The following is a 23,137-nucleotide window of genomic DNA, read 5'->3' as shown; positions in this document are numbered from 1 at the left end:
ATTGATGTTTCATAGTGTTGACCTTGAGTAAATTCAGAAAAGCAATACTGAGTATGTTCTGCTAAACAAAAGAGGAAAGTATATGTTTTTAAAGAAACAACCTTCACAGTAGATTCAGTAGTTAAAGGGATTTGGTTCCTTTTAAAATTACTTTATTTGTTTTTAAAGATGGTCTCACTCTGTCATCCAGGCTGGAGTGCAGAGGTGTGATCATAGCTCACTGGAACCTTGAATTCCTGGGTTCAAGTGATCCTCCTGCCTCAGACTCCCAAGTGGTTAGGAGTACAGGCATGTATCACCAGGCCCAGCTGATTAAAATTTTTTTTTTTTTTGGCTGGGCATGGTGGCTCACGCCTGTAATCCCAGCACTTTGGGAGGCTGAGGCGGGTGGATTGCCTGAGGTCAGGAGTTCCAGCCAGCTTGGCCAACATGGGTGAAACCCCTTCTCTACTAAAAAAAAAAATACAAGAAGCCGGGCATGGTGACGGGTGCCAGTAATCCCAGCTACTTGGGAGGCTGAGGCAGGAGAATCAGTTGAACCCGGGAGGTGGAGGTTGCAGTGTGCCGAGATTGTGCCATTGCACTCCAGCCTGGGAAATGAGTGAAACTCTTTTTTTTTTTTTTTTTTTTGGGTAAAGACAGGGTCTCAATATGTTGCCCAGGCTGATCTTAAACTCCTGGCCTCAAGTGATCCTCCAGCCTTGGCCTCCCAAAGTGCTGGGATTGCAGGTATAAGCCACTGTGTCCAGCCTGATTTGTTTTTTAATAATAGCTTAAGATGTAATTCATATATTGTAAAATTCACCCTTTTAAAATATATAATTGAGTGGGTTTTCTCTTGTATATTTACATATTTTGTGCAACTGTCCCCACTCTCTAATTCCACATTTTCTTTTTTTTTTTTTTTTTTTTTTTTTGAGACGGAGTCTCGCTCTGTCGCCCAGGCTGGAGTGCAGTGGCGCAATCTCGGCTCACTGCAAGCTCCGCCTCCCGGGTTCACGCCATTCTCCTGCCTCAGCCTCTCCGAGTAGCTGGGACTACAGGCGCCTGCCACCACGCCCGGCTAATTTTTTGTATTTTTAGTAGAGACGGGGTTTCACCGTGGTCTCGATCTCCTGACCTCGTGATCCGCCCGCCTCGGCCTCCCAAAGTGCTGGGATTACAAGCGTGAGCCACCGCGCCCGGCCCTTAATTCCACATTTTCATCACTCCAAAAAGAAAATCTGTACCCATTAGCAGCCACTCCCTGTTGCCTCCTCCTCCCAGCCCTAGTCAATTACTAATCTGCTTTATTTCTTTATGGATCTTTATGCCTAGTCTGAACATTTCATATAAATAGAATCATGTAGTGTTTGTCCTTTTGTGACTTGACTGGCTTATTTCCCTCAGCGTAATGTTTTCAAGGTTTTTATCTGTGTTGTATGTAGCATGTACTGTTACTTCATCCCTTTTTTAAAATTAAAAAATTTTTAATTTAATATAATAGAGATGGGGTCACGCCCTGTTGCCCAGGCTGGTCTTGAACTCCTGGGCTCAAGTGATCCTTCTGCCTCGGACTCCCAAGTGCTCGGATTACAGGTGTAAACCACTACACCTGGCCACTTCACTCCTTTTATTTTTGAATAATCCTCTGTTGTATGGATATATACCACATTTTGTTTATCCATTCACCAGTTAATAGACTTTTGAGTTATTCCACTTTTTGGCTATTATGAAAAATGCTGCTGTGAACATTTGTGTACAAGCTTTTATATGGACATATGTTTTCATTTCTGTTGGAAAGATACCTAGGAGTGGAATTGTGGTGTCACAGTTAACTCTGTTTAACTTTTTGAGGAACTGTTTACCAAACTTCTCCAAAGTGGTTAGATCATATTACATTCCCACCAGCAAGTATGAGAGTTGTAATTTCTCCACATTCTTGCAAACACTTGTTATTGTCCATCTTTTTGATTATAGCCATTCTTGTAGATGGGAAGTGGTATATTATTGTGGTTTTGATTTGCATTTCCCTAGTGACTAATGATGTTGAGCATCTGCTCATGAGCTTATTAGCCATTTGTATGTCTGCTTTGACAAATTTCTATTCAAATCCTCTTCCATTTTTGAATTGAGTCAATTGAATTTTTGCTGTTCAGTTGTAGGAATTCTTGATACGTGTTCTAGATATCAGTCCCTTATCAGATATGTGATTTCAAATGTATGATTGACATGTGATATGTGATTTTTCTCCGATTCTGTGTGGGTTGTCTTTTCACTTTTGTTTTTTGAGACAGGATCTCATTCTGTCACCCACGCAGGAGTGTAGTGATGCAGTCATGTCTCACTGCAGTCTTGCCTGCCTGGGCTTAAGTGGTCCTCCCACCTTAGTCTCCTGAGTAGCTGGGACTACAGGGAGGCACCACTCGTCTGGCTAATTTTGAAATTTTTTAATAGGAACGAAGTCTCTATATTATATTATGCCCAGGCTGGTCTTGAACTCCTGGGCTCAAGTGATCCTCCTGCGTTGGCCTCCCAAAATGCTGGGATTACAAGTATGAGCTGCTGTGCTGGCCTTTACTTTCTTGATAGTGTCCTTTGAAGAACAGAAGTTTTAAATTTGATTGAGTCCCATTTGTCTGTTTTTTTTTTTTTTTTGGTCACTTACGCTTTTGGTATCATAATAAGAAACCATTGTCATATCCAAGGTCGTGAAGGTTTACACCTGTGTTTTTTTGTTAGAGTTCTGTAGTTTTAGCTCTGACATTTAGTTCTCTGATAGATCTTCAGTTAACTTTTGTATACAGTGTGAGGTAGGCTTCCAGCTTCGTTCTTTTGCATGTGGATATTCAGTTGTCCTAGCCCATTTGTTGAAAAGACCATTCTTTCCTCACTGAAGTGTCTTGGCACCCTTGTTGAAAATCAACTGACTATAAATCTGTGGGTTTATTTTGAGAGTCTTGATTCTATTCCATTGATCTATATGTCTATCTTTATGCCATTACCACAATGTCTTGATTCTGTAGCTTCGTAGTAAGTTTTGAAATCAGGAACTGTCAGTCCTTTAACTCTGTTCATCTTTTTCAAGATTGTTTTAGCTGTGCTAGCTCCCTTGTATTTCCGTATGAATATTACGATCAGCTTGTTAGTTTCCACAGAAGAGACAACTGAGATATAATGGGGATTATATTCAATCTGAGGATCTATTTGGGGAGTTTAAATTCATTTTATGGATTTGCTGTATGCTTAGGAAGTCCTGGCTAACTCAGACACCCAAGCATCTTGCCTTAAAAACACACAATTTTGTTTTAATTTGTTGATGTAGTAGGCTGCCTTGGTGAAACACTGTAATTCACTGTTAGACTGGAATTGGACTTTTCAGGTTCCAAGAGAGCAAACAGCTCTTCCACATAGCCTGTAGGTTGACTTCCTGTAGTAAATGTTTTTTTGATGTGAAGGTTTGCTGATGCCTTGCATGTTTTAAAAATAATGTGGTATTCTGGTTAATATACATTCTGGTTAATAAAGAACTAGCAGATTACATATATGAATATTTATCAAAGAGTTAGGATATGTTACAATAAAATTGTGACATTAAAATTTATATAATTGTTATTATTACTGGAGGGATCAGAAGATATTTTAGGACCTTGTAGTCCTACAGGGGCCATGTGAACATTGGTTATTGTTATACTTTTAATGCACTTCATTTACTCAACAAATAACAAAGTGCCTATCTGTGCCAGGCACAAGGAAGGACAGACCCAGTCTCTGTCCTTATGGAGCTAAGGGGGAGACGGACATTAATCAAGATGCCATGTGAAATTTCAGCTGGGACTCAGTGCTGTGAAGGTGCGTGCAATATGTCATAAAGGGATTTGACTAATCTGCAAGGTTGGGGGAGGCTTCTTGAGAGCTCTGGAGGAAAATGGGAATTAATTGTGGGAAGAATTAAGGAGAAAAGTTCCAGGTAATTGGATGAGTTTGTTAGTGAGTTGTGTGGAGATACTCTGGTTATAGCCTGTTTATCACTTTTGGGAAACAGTATCTGAACACTTGGCTCTGGTCTTTACTCTGTCCCTTAAATGCCTTGTGGCTGAGCAGGTACTCTTTCTGAGTTTGTTCACGTACTATTTTTTAAATTTCTGTAGTCATTTTTATTTACAGATACTTCCATGAAAACATACAGAAATCTAGGCTTTTGGTTGACTGTTTTCATATAATTAAAAAATCATTCACTTTGGGAGGCCGGGGTGGGCGGATCATGAGGTCAGGAGATCGAGACCATCCTGGCTAACACGTTGAAACCCTGTTTCTACTAAAAATACAAAAAATTAACTGGGCATGGTGGCACGTGCCTGTAGTCTCAGCTACTTGGGAGGCTGAGGCAGGAGAATCACTTGAATCCAGGAGGCGGAGGTTGCAGTGAGCTGAGATCGCGCCACTGCACTTCAGCCTGGAGGACACAGCAAGACTCCATCTCAAAAAAAAAAAATTATTTCTTTGTGACCCTTCATGGTTAGTTATTTAGAACTGCTTTAGTGGTAAATTGAATACTTTTCTGGACATTTTTCCTAGACTTTGAAATTAGGAGTCATATCTGTTTACACATACTTCAGAAGCCTGTCGGGAACACAGTCTGTAGTGACAGAAGTCTGTAGGGAAGCAGATATGGATGTGAGTGATTCAAGACAGGTCATAATGCTTTAATAAGGCTCTAGAAGGGAAGATGGAAAGACTTCCGGGAGGAGGTGGAATTTGACTTGAAATCATTGACTGGCAAACATGGTAGTTGGAGGAGAAATTCCAAGCAGAGGAAATGGAACAGAGGCATAGAGCCAGGAGAGTACAGGGAGTGGGTGGAATTCATGTGCATATGGGTAGGTAAGCCTCGGAAAGTAGGTAGGGGTCATGTTGTTAGGGGCCTGAAAAGTCAGGCCGAAGAATCTGGATTTAATTCTCTGCTCAGGAGAGGCTTTTAGAATTTTTTTTTTTTTTTAGTAGAGGAATGGAATTGATGGGATAAAGTCGATTCTCCTGAAACAGGTGCTAATAAGGGCCACCTAGTTACTTCTCCAGCTTCCTCTCTACCTTCATGTTACATTTTTTAGACTCTGATTGTTCCAAGGTCCCACAGTGTCTGGTGGTTTTAGGCCTCCCACATTGCTGTTGCCTTGATTTAGAAGTTGCACCTGCCTCGGGAACACAGGCACACACACTCACCCATGCTCTTGCTGACTCTCTGTGTTTTCTGTGTTTCAGCTTAAATGAAACTTCCAGTAGGAGAAGCCTTCTTGACGTTGCCCCTCTTTTCAGATTGGATCGGATGCCCTTCCTTTGTGCACCATAGCACTACGTGGTTTTCCTAGTCATGGCACATTTTAGTTTGCGTTGGAGTTGCTTGTTTACTTCTCTTTCTCTCTCAATTAGATGTGCATTTCTGGAGGTAAGAGGCTTGAGTGCCTAGACTTAGTAAATGCTTGTTGGCTGAATGAATGAATGAATGAATGAGCAAATAGGAAGGACTAGAGTCGGGAGAAAATCACTTCTGGCAAGAGTTGTCTGTAGAATTGGGGTGAGGAAAGAGCTAGCGTGGCTGAGGAGTGGGTGTGTCACACACACACATACAATTTTGTGACTGACTGAATGTGGGCCTTGAGGGAAGGTGACTCCTAGGTTTTGAACCATAACTGGGAATTTAGTGAGGCCAGACTGAGATAGGGAAGACAAGACAGGTATATTTGGGGAGAATGGCTGCAAAGGTACCGCACTGTTTTTCTTCTTCTTCTTTTTTTTTTTTTTTTTTTGAGACAGAGTTTCACTCTTGTCACCCAGGCTGCAGTGCAGTGGCACGATCTCAGCTCACTGCAACATCCACCTCCCAGGTTCAAGCAATTCACCTGCCTCAGCCTCCCGAGTAGCTGGGATTACAGGCACCTGCCACCATGCCCGGCTAATTTTTGTATTTTTAGTAGAGACAGGGTTTCACCATGTTGGCCAGGCTGGTCTTGAACTCCTGACCTTAGGTGATCCGCTCACCTTGACCTCCCAAAGTGCTAGGATTACAGGCGTGAGCCACCGCGCCTGGCCGGTATCGCTGTTTTTAAGGCGTCATTGGGTAGCTTTAGAATGTGTATATACAGCGTGACATTGGAGATGTGGGTCAAGGATTAGGGAGTCATTCATATCACCCTGCTTTTTATCTTCATTGTACTTCCAGAGGGCAAGGGAGCCTTGGTGCTGGAGTCCTTAGAGGTCAGCCCCCTGGGCATGGGGCAGGGAGAGAAGGGCTGTGAGGAGGTCTGGAAGGGCAGATGCAGCGGCAGCAGCACAGCACAAAAGGTACAGACAGTACCTTTTGGTTGAATGAGTGAATGAATCAGTTCAAAACAATTAAAAGTCACAGTTGTGAGTGAGATTGGAAGGGGAGCAGAGAAGGGGCCTGAGGGCAGAAATGTGATGAATGCTTACATTTTAATGTCACCAGAGGGGAGAGAACCAGTAGAGTCTGAGAAAGAATGGTCGGAGAGGTAATGGAACAAGCAGAATATGAATTCAGGGTTGCTGAGTGTGGAGGGTTGAAAGGAGGTTGTCAGTCGTAATGCTGCAGAGTTGAGTAGACTGAAGACTAAAGAAGGGTATTGGTTTTGCCAATTCGATAATGAGAGAATAAAGGAGTAGAGATAGGGTAGATGATTATTTCAGAACTGTGGTGGCGTATACAGAGTACTGGTAGAAATGATGGTGAAATGATTGATCCAGTCCAAGATGAGAAAAGAAACCACTGTGGCCTGATGGGCTGTGAGTGTATTAGTTATCTATTGCTGCTGTAACCAATCATCATAAACCCAGTGGCTTCAAACAGCCCAGGGTGGAATCTCCTGGTTCTCGTGGGTCAGGTGTTTGGGCAGGGCAGGGCTGGGTCTGCTGGATTGGGACTGCTGAGCTGCGGCCGAGGTGCTGGCCAGGACTGGGCTCACCTTGGAAACCTCTGGTAGGGGAGGATCCACTTCCAGGCTCCCTTGGCCATTTGAAGGACTCCTTTCTTTGGACTGTTGGGCTGAGGGCTCAGCTTCTCGCCAGCTGTTGGCCCGAGGCTGCCCTCAGTTCCTGCCCCAGGGGCCTCTGCAACACCATAGCTTGCTTCATCAGAGCCAGGAGGACAGTCTCTAGCAAGACAGAAGTCACAGTCTGCCCATTACCTTTGCCATGTTCTGCTGGTTAGAAGCGACTTGCTAGGTCCAGCCCACACTCTGGGGGAGGGAGTTACACAAAGCTGTTAACATTGGCCGGGCGCGGTTGCTCATGCCTGTAATCCCAGCACTTTGGGAGGCCGAAGCGGGCAGATCACGAGGTCAGGAGATCGAGACCATCTGGCTAACACGGTGAAATCCCATCTCTACTAAAAATACAAAAATTTAGCTGGGCATGGTGGCAGGCACCTGTAGTCCCAGCTACTGGGGAGGCTGAGGCAGGAGAATGGCATGAACCCAGGAGGCGGAGCTTGTAGTGAGCTGAGATCGCGCCGCTGTACTCCAGTCTGGGTGACAGAGCGAGACTCCGTTTCAAAAAAAAAAAAAAGAAAAGCTGTTAACATTAAGAGGTGGGGATCATAGGAGGTCCATCATAAAGTTTGTCCTCCACCGTAGAGGGGCGATGATGGGATTAGAAGGCATTATAACAGTTCTTCAGATGAGGCCCTGGAGGATGCAGGTGGAAGGACGGGAGCTTTCAGAGGTGAAAGTTTTGGAAGGGCAGTTCCAGTTGAAAGTTGGGATGGTCAGGTGCTGACGCTTCTCAGGAGGCCTTCCGTGCCCTTTGTCTTCATGTGCCTTCTATGTACTCTCTCCTGTTAGACAAATGAACATTCTGTGTTATAATTGCCACCGATAAATCCATCTGTCTGGCTAAAATGGAATTATTTACCAGCGAATTCCTGGCCAGTGGAGGTACCTGCCCTCTTGCCTTATGGTTTTGTTGAGGATCAAATGAGGTAATTCATATGAAGTGTTTTATAGACTACAAAGTAATATGCAAACAAAAGGTATTAAACTGTGCTACCTTTTTCTCTATGTTAAGTAGAACATGTGGAATTTAACTTACGTTTTCCTTAATAACTTGGGTTCATTATGTTGTATGTAGCTTATTAAACTGGGCTTTATTTAACACTGTGATTTGGGTTTTTTGAGTAGAGAGTTTACTTTTATGATAAATGACCCCAAACTGCTATACCTTTCAAATCCTTGTGTCTGATTTTTATTGTTTAAAAAAAAAAATCTCACCTTGCTGTTGCCTGTCACTCTTTTTGCTTCTGTGTGTCAGTTTTGAGCTACATTTTTTCCCCTCCGATTTGTTGCTTCTGATCTCTGGGCTTGGCAACCTGATAATTAAGCATATTAGAGCTGTGAGTAGTTTTATAGTAATCAAGCTACGAATGTGGGTCGGAGAAACTCCTCTCACAGTAGAGTACATAAGCTTTTGTGCATGGACTTCGTAAAATTCAGTTTTGGCCTTCAGAGTGTTCTTGGCTTCCTTCCTAGTTCTGGCTGTGTTCGGTTTAAGGGAGGTTCCCAGATAGCTGACCTCCATTCCGGGGCTGTGGCTGCCATTTTCTTGGTGTCCACCTCGTTGCTCTGTTATGAGAAACAGTGTCATTCTCTTCTTTAGTTTTGATGAGGTTTTAGTTCTTCAGGCAGTAGCAAGTAGTGATAGGTGATGGTGGTCTGTGGTTCATGGACCAAAAAATGTTTGAGAGGCGTGGAGGATCTTTAGACAAGATCAGCTTCTAGGTGTGTGTGGTAGCATTCTGTTCCACTGCTCTCCTCTCCTTCAGGATGTCTCCCTCCCAGCTAACCTGCTCGGTGTTCCTCAGTGGGAGTGTTTGCCTTAGCTTTCTCTCAGAGCGTCTTACTTACTTTTTCTGCCTACATTTTTGCATTGCTGCTTTGTGGAGAAGCATTGCTGCATTATTAGGGAGAGAACTGTGTTTTCTTGTGGAAATCACACAGCAGTATGGGAGAACTGGTCTGGTTCTAATTCTGCCCCGTCCCAGCTTGTGGCCTTTGCCCAGTGCCTTGTTACCCATGTCTTGGTGTCTCCATTTCTAGAATAGGCTTAATGTGTGCTTTGCTACCTTTTAGGATCGAAGTAAGATTTTATATATGAAAATGCTTGTTATACGTACGTAATATTGAATAGAATGCCTAGTTTGTTGGGTTGATTTTGTTGATATTTTACAATGCTCTCTCTGAGGAGTTAAACAAAATTATCATTAGTATGTGTAACAATAAGTACTATTAAAACAATATCATTTTAAATTTTATACAGTTTTTTTTACGGAATGTATTCTAGTTGAATCTGTTTGTACAAATGTGGCCATTTAGTAAGTGCTCTTTGATTATTTTCAGACTTTGAGTATACTGGCTTCCAAGCCAAATTAAATTTATGAAAATTCTAATGATACTGTGATTCATATCTAGAAAGAATAATTAAAAAAAAATTGTGAAATCACTTTAAACATGCTTTACATGCATCTCTGGTAATAGAGAATCAATTAATCTGATTTCTCAGGCCATAAATCTGGCTTGATATATTGTAATATTAGTTCCTGTGTCAGCCTCTTAGAACTTGAACTGTTTTGTAGTCTGTTCAAGCTACTTGTTTGCTTTTGAACTCAATTCTAGGTGTTGAACTCAATTTGAGAGCCTAAAATGGTTTGTGCCCCAATTACCTTAGAGGTTACTGTTTCATTTTTTTATTTAGCCTGCCCCAGGAGTAGGAAGTCGGCTACCTACCAGACTTTTTCCTTTTAACTTGACTGTATACTTTAATTTTTGTCTCTATCCCATGGGGGAGTTGTGAGGGTTATGATAGTATAGTAGCACTTAATGGCATATTTTAAACTTCTTGAAAAGTGGTAATATGTGAGCACATAATATTTTTGTACTGTAGCACATAATTTTTCCCCACAATAACCTTTTGTGGTTCAGAAAAAGAATAAAGTTACTTGGGCTTGGGGTGCATGTTGAATTGCCCATCTCATAAAATCATTAACCTGATTTTAGGGAGTGTCTCTGAAAAATGTCTTTTGACAGACCTTGTGCTGTTTTTTATTAATAAATTAATATTTCATTTATTATTCATAAATTAATACTAATTAAATAATTGTGCTCTAGCCCCCAATTTTAGTTTGGTTTTCTTGGTATCTGTGGAAACTGTTGAGTATTCCCCCTACTCCTAAGTTTTTTTTTTTTAGCAGGCTTAAAGTAGCTTTTATCATATTGCTTGATTTCTCAAATGAATAGAGGGATAAGGTTCCTTTCTTTAAAAATATCTGCAACAGTGCTGGACTGAGAGGTCATATCTACAGTTTTTTCTTTTTAAAAAATTTTTTTAGAGATGGGGTCCTGCTCAGATCCAGTCTGGAGTTCAGTGGCACAGTCATAGCTCACTGCAGCCTTGAACTCCTGGGCTCAAACAGTCCTCCCACCTCAGCCTCCCAAGTAGCTGGGACTACAGGTTCCAGCCGCTGCTTGTTCAGTCTTTTGCTTTTGTCCCAGTGGCACAGTACCAAGACACAGCAAATCAAAGTGACCAAGAGGAAGAGTGGCAATTTGGTGGCCTTATAGGAAGAGATGTGCTTGAAAAAGACAGAAGGCTTTTAGTAAATTCCACCACCATCACCAGGACAAGAGATAGGACCATTCTTTTTCCTTTCCATAAACTTGGGGGCTGGTTATTAATTTATGAATTCTATAAGTAATTTGAGCTTGTGTTATGTACCAGACATTGTGTTAAGCATTACCAGAGATACTGGGAAGAACAAGCCAGACATCCTTTCAAGGATGCATTTGATAAAATCTCATTTTGAGTATGTTAGGAAAATATTTATTGGAGAAAGAAACCTCCTAGATTGGTTTTAGATCCCGAATGGCCTTAGGGATTGAAAATGGAGTTGTAGGTTAGCAGAGGACATTTCTGAAAGGAGTGACTATTTTGTAATTAAAAAGCAGTTTACAGAAGATATTGTGGCAGAGACTGCTAGCTGATCATGAAACCCATCTCCTCCTCTTCCTGGGCATTTTCCAGTCCCCCTTGGAATCGTGACCAAATTCTAGCCAGTGGGGTGACAGCAACAAAGTGTGCCACTTCCAGACTTGGCCCCTGAAACTCTTGGGGCATGGGTATCATGCCTTTTCCTTATCTGGCTTGATGCAGAGATGCAGAGGGCCTAGCGACCTAGAAAGTCTTCTGCCACGAGGTAGAAGGAGCACAGGCAGCAGAGCCACTGCTGCGAGAACAGTCTGCCCACCAGGAACACCTGTTTTGGACTTTACCTGAGCAAGAAGTGAACATTTATGGTATTTGAGCCATTATACAGTTAGCCTCCCTAACTATCTAGGCACGATGCCTAGGATGCTAAGCAAAACTGGACTGAGAGGTCATATCTACAGTTTTTTCTTTTTAAAAAATAGTAAAGGTGCTAAGTAGTAAAGGTGCTAAGATTCAGGCTTGGCTTTAATTCTGTGGAGACCTAAATATTCTTTGTCTTTATTTCAAAGAACGGTAAATACAGTTTTCATTATGCTGTTTCTCTGTTCCAAAGCCTGTAATCACTTCTTACTATATAGCATCTTGTTTCATTAATCCATCTTCCAAAAACTCTAATATATAGATATCATCCATATACAATGAATGTGCCTGTGTGTAACATCCTGATCTAGGTTCCCTGAATGGAGACAAAATGAATAAAACATAGTCCATGGCTTCAAAGAGTTTCTGTTTGATAGCCAGGTAGTTACTGAATTTCCATACTGCTATCATGTGTCCCTTGTTTTAACCTTTAAGTCATATATTATTTTTTCATTACCTTTTTTTAAAAGTATTGTTTCAATTAGATAGTATACTTTTTGAAAACAGGGAATGTATATTATAGAGCTCTGCATCTCTCCTCTTGGGTATTTCTTTTTTTTTTTTGAGACAGGGTCTCACTCTGTTGCCTAGGCTGTAGTGCAGTAGTGCTGTCATGACTCACTGCAACCTCAATCTCCCAGGCTCAGGCAATCCTCCTGCCTCAGCCTTCCGTTTAGCTGGGACTGCAGGCACACAGTACCACACCTGGCTAATATTTTAATATTTGTAGAGGCAGAGTCTCACCATGTTGCCCAGGCTGGTATTGAACTCCTGGGCTTAAGCAGTCCTTTCGCCTTGGCCTCCCAAAGTGCTGAGATTACAGGTGTGAGCCACCATGCCCAGCCTTCTTGGGTACTTCCAGCAGAAACTGGTCACTATACTTGAGTAACCATCCCTAGAGTTTCTACTAATTATCTTGTGTGGATATTCTGGTATAGTTTTGTATTATGTACTAACAGATGAAAGTACTTCTTTTAAATCTCCACTAGGAATTAGTGGAATTATGCTGTTGAGGAATGTTAGGATTGGAAGGATCTTTTATAGATCATTTATCTAATTCCCAATCTTTTAGGTTAATCATCTGGTTTCTGTTACTCAAGGTGTGGCCATTATTGCAGCATGGGCATCACCTGGGGGCTTGTTAGAGGCAGAATCTCAGGCCTCCCTCAGACCTGTGAATCAGAACCTGCATTGAAAGAAGATCCTAAGATAACCCACATGCACATTACATTTGGAGAAGTTCTGCTCAAGGTCAACTACCCATTTGACTCTTGAGAAAACTGGGAAAGTCAGAGAGTTGCCCAGAGTCATACAACTGTTTATTTCAGTGGTTCCCAACCTTGGATACGTCTTGGGATCACTTGGGGACCTTTAAAAAAATACTGAGGCCTGGGTCCCATCCCCAGACATTCTGACGTAGTTGGTCTGGGCATCAGAGTTTTGGAGATCTCACTAGATGACTGGCTAAGGCCGAGAACCACTGATTTGATTAATGATGGAATCCAGGTTTCTTGATGCTCTAATCAAGTATTCCTTCCACTCCACCGTGGCTGTACATTCAGAAACAATGAAAAACATCCTACCAAATTTTTACAGTAATGCACCACTCCATTTCATTTCCTTTATAGGAATTTACCCCTATTGGAGAGTGTCCCATTTACCATCTGTCTTCCCCCAACTAGAATGTATCTCCAAGAGGACAGGACCCTTGTCTGTCCTGTTCAGTGCTGTGTCCCAGCTCCTGAACAGTGTCTGGTACATGTTAGGTGCTCCTTTAATAGTTGTAGAACAAATGGAAGGAGCTACCATAAAGAAGGATGTGTTCTGTGAGAGGAAAACACAGGCTACTCTAAAGGTACCCTGTGGGCGAGAGGCTTCCTGAAGGGTGTGGGGTCTGAGTTGAAGTGCAGAGTCAGCGGGGGAGGTCATGAAAACCTGCTTCTGAGGAAGGACTTGAACCCAGATCTGACTTGAAAGCTTGTGCTTTTCCATTCCACTGTGTTGTCCTGTGGACAGAGTGGCTCACTGATTTGCCCAGACTTCTTAGCAGTGAATGGTGGACTGGAACACACCACCGCGGCTCTGCAGGTGCTTAAGGCCAGCCCGCCTCCCCCTATGGCAGAGCCGTCCCAGTATTGCAGACAGGCGCCTAGAGGGAGATCAAAACACGAAGTTGTCCTGTGAAAGTTCCTGGCCCAGTGTCTGGCACAGGGGTATCTAGTACAAGGTAGCCCTTTCTTATCATGGAAGTTTTTTTGTGCTTTGGCTTGTTTTGAGAACCTGTGGTTTTCAAAGATAGGATGACTTGATTTCAGTTTTAACTTTGGTTTCTTTCCTAGTTAACTATGGAGACTTTATTATGCAGTGCTGTGGAGAGAGCATGATTGGTTTTTGTCTATGATATTTTTGTGTCATATGTTATTTTAGTGCCCAGTTCTTCCTATTATTTCAAATATTCTGTCACTGATTTACTTATTGTCAGACTTTGAAGTTGGGTATAAAAATCCTTTTTTATGAAGCTATTCATTAGTGTGTCCCACTGAACCAAAGTGATTTTTAAAAACTTTTCACCTAAGACCATTGTTAAGATATCTCAAATGGTAATCTTATACCATCAGTTTTTGATAATAGGAAGCCAGGAAATGTTAAGCCTTGAATGTAAGACATTATTTTTAACATCGTAAAATTTCAAGTTTTAATTCAGAAACTAAATTAAAATGAGATATTACATTCATGTGATTAGTGGGCTGTTACTGGCGACTCTTAAAGATGTTACAAGAAGTCAGCGTGCTGCTGACTTTTCCCCTGTTGGAGATCTTCCCATGAACCACTTTTCCTAATGTACGGTAATTCCATGCTCACAGTCATGGGTAGAAAGTAATGTTGGATTTTCCAAAGGATACATGAATTCCGAGCCTTGTCTAGTTTATAGGGTGAATCGTTGGACATGACTGTTACCACAGATGTTATCATAGTTAACTACTTTTTTTGTTTTTGTGTCAGGGTCTCACTCTGTCACCCAAGCTAGAGTGCAATAGCATGGTCATGGCTCACTTCAGGCTCAAATTCCTGGCTCAAGTGATCCTCCCACCTCAGTCTCCTGAGTAGCTGGGATTACAGGTGTGAGCCACTGTGCCTGGCCCAGTATACTACTATTGGTTAAAGTGGAGAGGGAAACAGTCCTAGAACAAGAATTTTACAGAAACAGAAAAGAAAGAATTAAGGAGCTCATGGTTATCCTGGTAGCTAGGAGTCACATTATAGAGAAAGACTTTATTTATATGGACCCTGAAAACAATTTGACTTCTGAAGCACTTGATCATGGACATAAGGGAGAGGAAAATTAAAAATTCATGGAAGTCAACTTTAGTCAGATTGCAACATTTTTTGGCATAAAAAACTCAGGCGCGGTGGGTCACGCCTGTAATCCCAGCATTTTGGGAGGCCGAGGCCGGCAGATCATTTGAGGTCAGGAGTTCGAGACCAGCCTGGCCAATATAGTGAAACCCCATCTCTACTAAAAATACAAAAATTAGCCAGGTGTGGTGGTGGACACCTGTAGTCCCAGCTACTCAGGAGGCTGAGGCAGGAGAATCACTTGAACCTGGGAGGCAGAGGTTGCAGTGAGCTGAGATCCCGCCACTACACTCCAGTCTGGGCAACAGAGTGAGACTCTGTCTCAAAACAAACAAACAAACCAACTGAACAACAAATAAATAACTCAGGCAATCCTGTTTGTTCTTAGAAAATGTTAACATTGTTAAAGCTCACCCTCATTAACCATGGTAACAATAGTGTTTTGTATTTGGGTGGTACCTTTGAATTGAAAGCACTTGGGTATGTATTATCTAATCCTCCTCCTGCCTGAGAGATAGGAGAGAGAAGTATCCACCCTCCCTTTCTGGATGAGGTAATACCGAGAGCTTTCCTAAGGACAGCTAGTAAATGTTAGAACTGAACTCTTTTTATTTTATTTTATTTTAATTAATTAATTTTTTGAGACAGGGTTTCACTCTGTCATCCAGGCTGGAGTGCAGTGGCGTGATCATGGCTCACTGTGGCCTCAACTTCCCGGGTTCCAGCAATCCTCCTACCTCAGTCCCCCCAAGTATCTGGGACCACAGGTGTGTGCCACCATGCCTGGCTAATTTTTGTATTTTTGGTAGAGGTGAGGTTTTGCCATGTTATCCAGGCTGGTCTTTAACTCCTAAGCTCAAGTAATCCACCTGCCTTGGCCCCGCAAAATGCTGGGATTACAGGCATAAGCCACCACATTTATTTATTTATTATTATTATTTTTAAAGATGAGGCCTCGCTCTGTTGCCCAGGCTGGAGCAGGAGTGTAGTGGTGTTATCATGGTTCACTGCAGCCTTAAAAGTCCTGGGCTCAAGCGATCTTCCTACCACAGCCTCCTGAGTAGCTGAGACTACGGGCACAAGCCACCATGCCTGGTAGCTTTTAAATATAAAATGTTGAGGGTGGTTGTTGAACTTGTAAACTATCTTTGGTTTTCTAAGTGTATAAATATGTGGTTTATAATGTAGGATGAATAATCTAAAATTTTATTTAATACTGCAACCAAACAAAAAAGATATTTTTAGGACTGAAAATAATTGGCCGTCAAGATTCAAAAAATTTTCTTTTTTTTTTTTAAAGTTACCATTGTGTAGGTTTTATGTGAAATCTTTAATTTTATCTGAGTGAAGCAGCCTGAGAGCCAGAGACCTTGTTTCTTTCTTGTTAATGGAATTCCCCTTGACTTACTTCCCATGCCATAATACTAGTTGGTGCTCTGCACATTTTTTGGGTGAGTCGGGTGTTGGGTTTATTGTTGGGAAATGGTTAAAAATGTTGTTGGTGTTGACTGAGCTTCAAAACGAATATGACATTGGTTCTTAGCAAAAATTTCCTCTATGTACAGCACACATACTTCCCATTTAAACAAATTACACGAGTTATGCATGTTCATCAGCACAGACCTTTTCTCACATATGTATCTTAAATTTTGAAGCAGCCTTAAGCTTGCAGTGCAAAGAACGGTTTCTCCCTGAGCCATTTGAGGATAAATTGCTGATAAGTTCCATCACTCTCGAATGCTTGATCATGTACTTCCTACAAACAAGAACATTCTCCTCCATAACCACAAGAACAGTAATCACAACCAGGGAGTTAACACTAAGACATTCCTACTCTCCAGTCCTAAAGTCCTGTTGCTGTTTGCCAGTTGATCCAGCAATGGCCTTTGTAGAAAAATATCTAATCAGAACCTTGGGTCATAACCGATTGTCTCTTCAGTCTCTTAATAAAGAAGAGTTTTCAGTCCTTTTTGACTTTCATGACCTTGACACTCTTGAGGATTGCAGGCCAGTCATTTTGTGGAATGTTCCTCGATTTGGATTTGTCTGATGTTTCCTCATGATTAGATTCAGGTTTTGCATCTTGGCAGGAATATCACAGAAGAGCCAGATTATATCTTTTTGAAAGATTAGTTTTACATTTTATTTTCTGTTTCCTTAGAGCGTTTCCCAAAGTGTATTCTGCGGAACTAGCACCTACTGTGTTCTCAACACCGTGCCACCTATAGAAGGTAGGATTTGAAAAAGCTTTTGACTTACAGGAAGGGGTGGGCTTGGCAGTGGCAGTAATTATCATCTAGTGCAGTGGAAACAGCCTTCAGCCCGGACTCAGAAGACCTGGGTTCTGCACTTAACTGCTGTGTGATCTTAGATGAGTTACTTAATCCTTCGGGGTAGCAAAAAGAATGCTCTCTTCATAAAGTTTCTGTGGAGATTAAAAAAGGCAAAAGATTTAATCACACGGAGAAATCAAAGCACTTTACAAATGTTTGGTACTGATACAACACTTCTATAATTCTAGTGTCCAATACCAGGTGACTTAGAGTAGGAGCAGTGTGGTATTTTGGGAAAAGCCACAGGTCATGTTTGAATCCCAGTTGAGCCACTCAGTAGCTGTGGATCTTGGGCAAATTAATCTGAGCCTCACGTTCCTCCTCTGTAAAATGGGAGTAATTAAGCCCTTGTGTTTTATTGTGAGGATTAAATGAAAGAGTGCAGTGTAAGATCCTTTCTGGGTGCCTGATACACAGTAGAGTCCCACAAATGTTGACTCCCTAATAAATAATGGAAAATAGATTTACTTAATCACATGTACTTCCAGTTGGAATTGAATGAAGTAGAGGAGGAGAGAATGTCCCAAAACCTAAATTGAAGTGATGGCTTACAGAGCTGCTGTGCCCTCACTTTATCTGTTCCCTCCTACATATTTTTAGATTGAAAATGTAAATGTAGATAAACAGTGAGAAGTTTATTGAACCTGAGTTATGATTTGACCTAAGCCTGGACCCGAGATTTTGTAATATGATCAATAGGAAAAAGGTAAATCTGGGCTACCTAAAAATAGAAGCGGTAAGATTTGATCATCACACAACTCTAAGAACAAGAAGGGGATTGTTAAATAGCAAAACTAATTATGTTTTTCTACTTAAAAAGCTGTTAGTTTCTGTTTCTTTAACCTTTTAAAAATCTTTTGTAGAATTACTACTGGGTTTAATTCACTTTGGAGACTTTGGAAAAGAATAATGCAAAATCAGATCAATGTTTGGCACATAGTGCTTAATTAATATGTATTTTGGATATATGGTGATTTGAAGGTCTTAGGTTAGTAATGGCAGTATTTGCTGCTGTGAGCATTATGCTGACTTGAATATAACAATATATGTTTATGTTTTCAGTTCCTATCCTACTAATTAAATCTAAGCACATATTAATTAGAGCTAAACAGAAAATTGTAGAGCTTCCTTTTCATTTTACTACTCCATGTTGTCGATCAAAGATATTCCCAATAAGATTTAGCAATTTGATACACTGTTATACCAAACTGTTTGAACAGTTTGGTCTAGAGTTTGAAAGATTAATCGTAATCAACTTGATTGAATAACAGTGTTCATCATTATTCATAGAACCAACAGTATTTTTTATTATGAATCAAAGTAAAATGAATGTATGATTTCTAGGTTAGTTAATATAGTTATAATTTACCTTGGCAGAAGTCACAGAATTTTTGAAGGAAAAGGTCAAATACATTTCTTTGGATTTAAGTAAAGGATTTGGCAATGTGAATCTCATTTTTTTGAAACAAAACATGAAAACAGTAATTCTGCTTTTTGCCTAAGTGAATGAGCATTTTTTTGCATTTTTGGAAGTTGTATTATACTACACCTTGTAGGTTGACTAGAAAGGATGGTTCATTCTTTAGAATTAGAGCTGTCAGCCAAGCACATCATCTGTCAATTTCAAGAGCCTCACTAGTTATTTTTTTTATTGTGAAGTAGGTTAGAAAATTATTTTGTAAAGTCTAATATCATACACGTATATTTTGTTAGATAATGATAATGAAGTGTTTTACTGGCATTTGGTTGACACTCCCACTTTTCAATGTCAAAGTTTAACTATTTGTATTGAATACTGACTAATGCAGTTGAAACCAGTATATGCCTTAATTTTACTGTTCACTCAAGATACTATTATTAGGATTTAAAAACTGGCGCATGTATTTATTTTATCATTCTTAGTTATCCCAAAACATTAAAAAGCAGATTTTAATTTAAAAACAGATTTTTATGCAGTATAGCCATGTAAAGTTCTTTTCCAGTGTAAAATCAAAGTTTCTCTTTATCCCACTTCACCTGTAGAAACACTGAAATTTAAAAATATGAGTTTCAACATTTTGCCTATATGAAATTCCAGTAATTCTTTTCTCAGTATTAAACTCGCAATCCTTATAATGTAGTAGAAAAATTTACCCATTGTTATGTTTCTTAAAAACATCCAATTTATATTCAGCATGAACCTAAAATTCTGGAAATGGTACACTTTAAAAACTGATCAAGGGGAACCCATTGGCCAGTCATATTCCTATTCCTTTTGACTCCATGGCCACACCACTGTGTAAAGTGTAATGTTTAGAAACTAGATTGAGAGAGTGCTTACACAGCCCTGCCCTTTTTCCTCTTTGGTCACATTTACCACTGCCTGATTTGGTATCAGAGTGGAAGACTGAAGCCTTTTCTATAGCAGTTAATTGTGCTGTTGAGAAGAGTACCTTTATTACATAAATACCACACACACATACACACACACACACACACACATGCACACTCTTTATATACCACACAGTAGCTGGGTTCCTCAAAGAGGCTAAAAGAATAGAAAATTAACATCAGATTGTGATCACAAACATAGAAGCTGGGGTTTAATACTCTGCTCATAAGTGTTCAGAATTTTACTTCAAGCTGATAGCTTTCTCAGAGATATGACTATTCATATACAATTCAGAGCAAGCCCATCCGTTGAGCAACTAGTATAGTGCCGTTTTCATAAAAGGTACCTGTAAATGTTGAATATTTGAATTGAGTATAGATTTTAGAATTTCACCTCTACTTTCAGAATTGTACATATCATGGGGGATTTAAAAAAATGGAAATAAAACTACTTTAGGGGAAGAGAGAAGGGAGGTAAAGGCTCATGTGATTTCGTATTCTCTGCTTTAAAGTTTTATGGCCCATGGTACCTCCCTCGGGAGGATGAAGTGCAGGGAGCATGCATAAGCACATAAAATTACCAAGGTTTTATAGTGTGTAATTAATACAGAACTTTCTATGAACTTCCTTTTAGTTGAACAGTTTCCTTTTGGTTTCACAGGAAGATTTTTTGAAAAGTTTAATCTTATTTTCCTATTAAATTAAAATTTGAGATTCTTGAAAGCAGTCAGTTTTTAGGTTTTTAAAGTTTTTATACTGCTTATAGAAATAGAGGATGGGTATTATAATTCAATTGGTTATGTAGTTCATGGACCAAAAAAGATTTAGTACACTAAAACTCTTTTAAGTTCATCTCCATAAAATCTTTCTATATGATGTAGTAAATTTTTTAGACTTTATTTCTATGCCCAATATTTTCATTTTAAGATCTTTTCCTTGAGAAGATATGTGTTAATCAGATGAAAAATGTTTGGAGAGGATTTTGTGACCTTAGAAAATATTTTTTGTTCTTTGATGTTTTTCACCTGTTCAAAAAAATAGACTGTACTGAACAAAGCCATAGTAAATAACTGGAAAAAGATATTGTTGTATTTCACTTTTAAGATTATTACCAATGCCTGTATACTTATGTAAGGTTGCTTAATTGTAAGGCATATTAAGTTATTTAATGACAGTAAATTTTATAGGGATTTGTGTCTGGAGAAGAAATAGAGATAATCTAATCTTGTTGATTTGGGAAAACTGAAACTATTAAGTAACTTACCCAAGGTCACACAATTAGAAAGTAGCAGAACTGGGCCAGATCTTGGACTGTTGACTCTGAGTTCAGTGTTATAAAACCTTATTATATCAGGAAAAGTTGTTTCAACTGTGACTTACTGGAGCAAATTAAGTCTTTCATGTTTTAATGTGCTGCTCCTTAGTACCTAGTTATGTGTACCCTTTGTATATTGGGGATCTTATTTAGCATGAAAAACCTGGAATAAATAATTTGTAACTTTGACCTAAATGTGCCAAAGCTTGCGAGAAATTTTGAGCCAGGCAAAGAAACTTTGGTATAGGAGTGAAAAAATAAATGATATGTAAGCAAATAAATGAGTGAAATAAATGTTATATAAAGGAAATGATCTCTTCTAGAAATCATCAGGTAGACTGTTAGGTAGTCAGACATACCATCTAGTCTGAAAGCAATTGTTTTTTCTCTAACTCATTTAGAAGAGTTACATTTGGATAAAATACATTAATTATGTAGATATGTATATGTAAATCAAGTTAATTAAAATGATGTTTTTATGTTCAGACCTAGAAAGGCCAGCTTCTGTATTACCTGAGTAGCTGACTGCAGGCTTAAATCCCTTGTATTTGTAAGATTTGTGATTTGCTTTTGAAAGAATAAATCTCTTTTATCGTCTAGGGGATGAAGTAGTATTTATGAACAAAATAGTCATGTATTACTATAATTCTTCTTACCTAAGAAACTTAACATTTTTTCAACTGCTTAATAAAAGATTTTTGGGTTTTGTGAGGTTAATTTTATAATTTTTATGTGCTTCATCAAAACATAGGAAAAGAACCTTTAAAAATAACTTTTGGTTATGGGCAGCTGCGGGGATTTTCCCTGTTCACTCACATGTCAGGGAGCACAAGCCCGATCCTGTTTTAAATCCTCTTGACCAGATTCCTGCTGCCATCTATCTGATAAATGCGTACATGAGTATTATTAACTAAGAGGAATAGTGGGGCCTCTGATGCTCTTGGTCTCACATTGACTAAACTGAGCTGCTATTTCTGACTTTGTCAGTGTACTTTAAAGGAGATTTTATCTATTATTATCTCTAAATTTATTGTTTTCTTCTTTATAGATGATCATGGGAACAGCAATAGTAGTCATGTAAAAATCTTTTTACCGAAAAAGCTGCTTGAATGTCTGCCGAAATGTTCAAGTTTACCAAAAGAGAGGCACCGTTGGAACACTAATGAGGTAGATAAGTTTCCTTTTTTAAGGGTATAATTATTTTAAGGGCAAATTTTTTAGGTTGCTTCACATAGTCCTACTTTATATTAGCTTTAAATCTAAAATACTGATCTAGGAAACTGTAAATGAGATTATTTAATCTGGATTTGACAGAAACCAACCAACATGTTTTTTGATCTGTCTCTGATCTGCTTGGCTTGCATTGAAAGATACACAATGTGCACGTTGACTTAACTAAAGTAGCATGAGTTTCTGTCTGTGTTTTCTTGCATTTTAGTGTCTTGCATTTAGTGGTTAACCCTGCCTGCATGCCAGTGAAACATTAGTTCTTATGTCTTCATGAATTAATAAATATACAGTCCCAGTGTTCCGCAGAATGTGTAGTGTCTTGACAATGTGAAATTTCTGTAGAGTTGGAAAGGGCAGGCTTCATAGGAGTGAAACAGCTTTTCGTCCTTTCTCATGAAGAAAGTTTGCTTAATGCTAAGAATTTTTATTAAGATTGAAGGCTGTACAGTAGATTATGTATTTAGCATCCAATTAGAAAGTAGATTTATGAAGTAGAATGAAAAAAGTTAATCATCTTGGATGATGTTTCCTTTTTTGGTAAATTTTAATCCAGGAGTCTTACTGTTAGGAGTGGATTGCTTTGTCATCTTTTTTATTTTGAAATCTGAATATTTCAATTTAAGGTAATACCCGTTTAGTGTGGTGATGAGAATTGGGTATATGTCCATCAATTTGGGAGTTATATTCCTTTAATTCAGATGGCTGGGGTTGCTGGTTTTGCCAAATTCCATTTGTGTGCCTGGCTCAACACTGATGTCCAAGTTAAGGCAAATGTAGCACCCTATCCTTATTGGACACTCAGTTCTGTTAAAAGACACAAGAAGAAAATAGTGCTGCCTATTGAGCCTTGTTTTTTAAAGATTATTTGGCGATAACTACTTCTTGATTCAGAATGCTTTTGTTTTGCGTGGTGGGAGGTTATGTGGATAAAAGTCTCTTTCTGTATCACAGGTTAGATTTAAATACTCACTGGAACCTTACAGCTTTGTTACCTTGTCTCAACTGATTGTAAAATTCTTTGAAGTTCTCTATGTTTTGATCATTTGCATAAATTGTTTTCCCCTCAGACAGAATGTTTTTGCTTTGACAAATGTTTGCTAGTTTAGAGGCCTGCTGTTTAACCAGTTATTTATTAACTATT

The 23,137-nt window shown here is 39.6% G+C and overlaps 1 protein-coding gene across 17 annotated transcripts in view; it reads left to right on the top strand.

Annotated features, from left to right (window-relative positions):
• Positions 1-23,137, top strand: part of CAMTA1 (calmodulin binding transcription activator 1) — a 990,108-nt gene that overhangs the window by 18,310 nt on the left and 948,661 nt on the right. For 12 of the 17 annotated variants that reach the window (XR_010118962.1, XM_055261963.2, XM_055261956.2 and 9 more), the window contains 2 exons: positions 16,910-16,979; positions 21,815-21,933. Coding sequence is in view for 16 of the 17 variants with exons in the window: in XM_055261963.2 (XP_055117938.1) it covers positions 16,910-16,979; positions 21,815-21,933 (189 nt within the window). In the remaining variant the exon portion in view is untranslated. Of the gene's footprint in view, positions 1-3,725; positions 3,832-16,909; positions 16,980-21,814; positions 21,934-23,137 lie in introns of all 17 variants that reach the window. The other 5 variants (XM_055261965.2, XM_055261958.2, XM_063631878.1 and 2 more) reach the window with 2 other exon arrangements.

Source organism: Symphalangus syndactylus, chromosome 22, assembly GCF_028878055.3.
Source record: "Symphalangus syndactylus isolate Jambi chromosome 22, NHGRI_mSymSyn1-v2.1_pri, whole genome shotgun sequence".
NCBI lineage: Eukaryota > Metazoa > Chordata > Mammalia > Primates > Hylobatidae > Symphalangus > Symphalangus syndactylus.
This window is presented reverse-complemented; position numbering and strand designations above follow the sequence as displayed.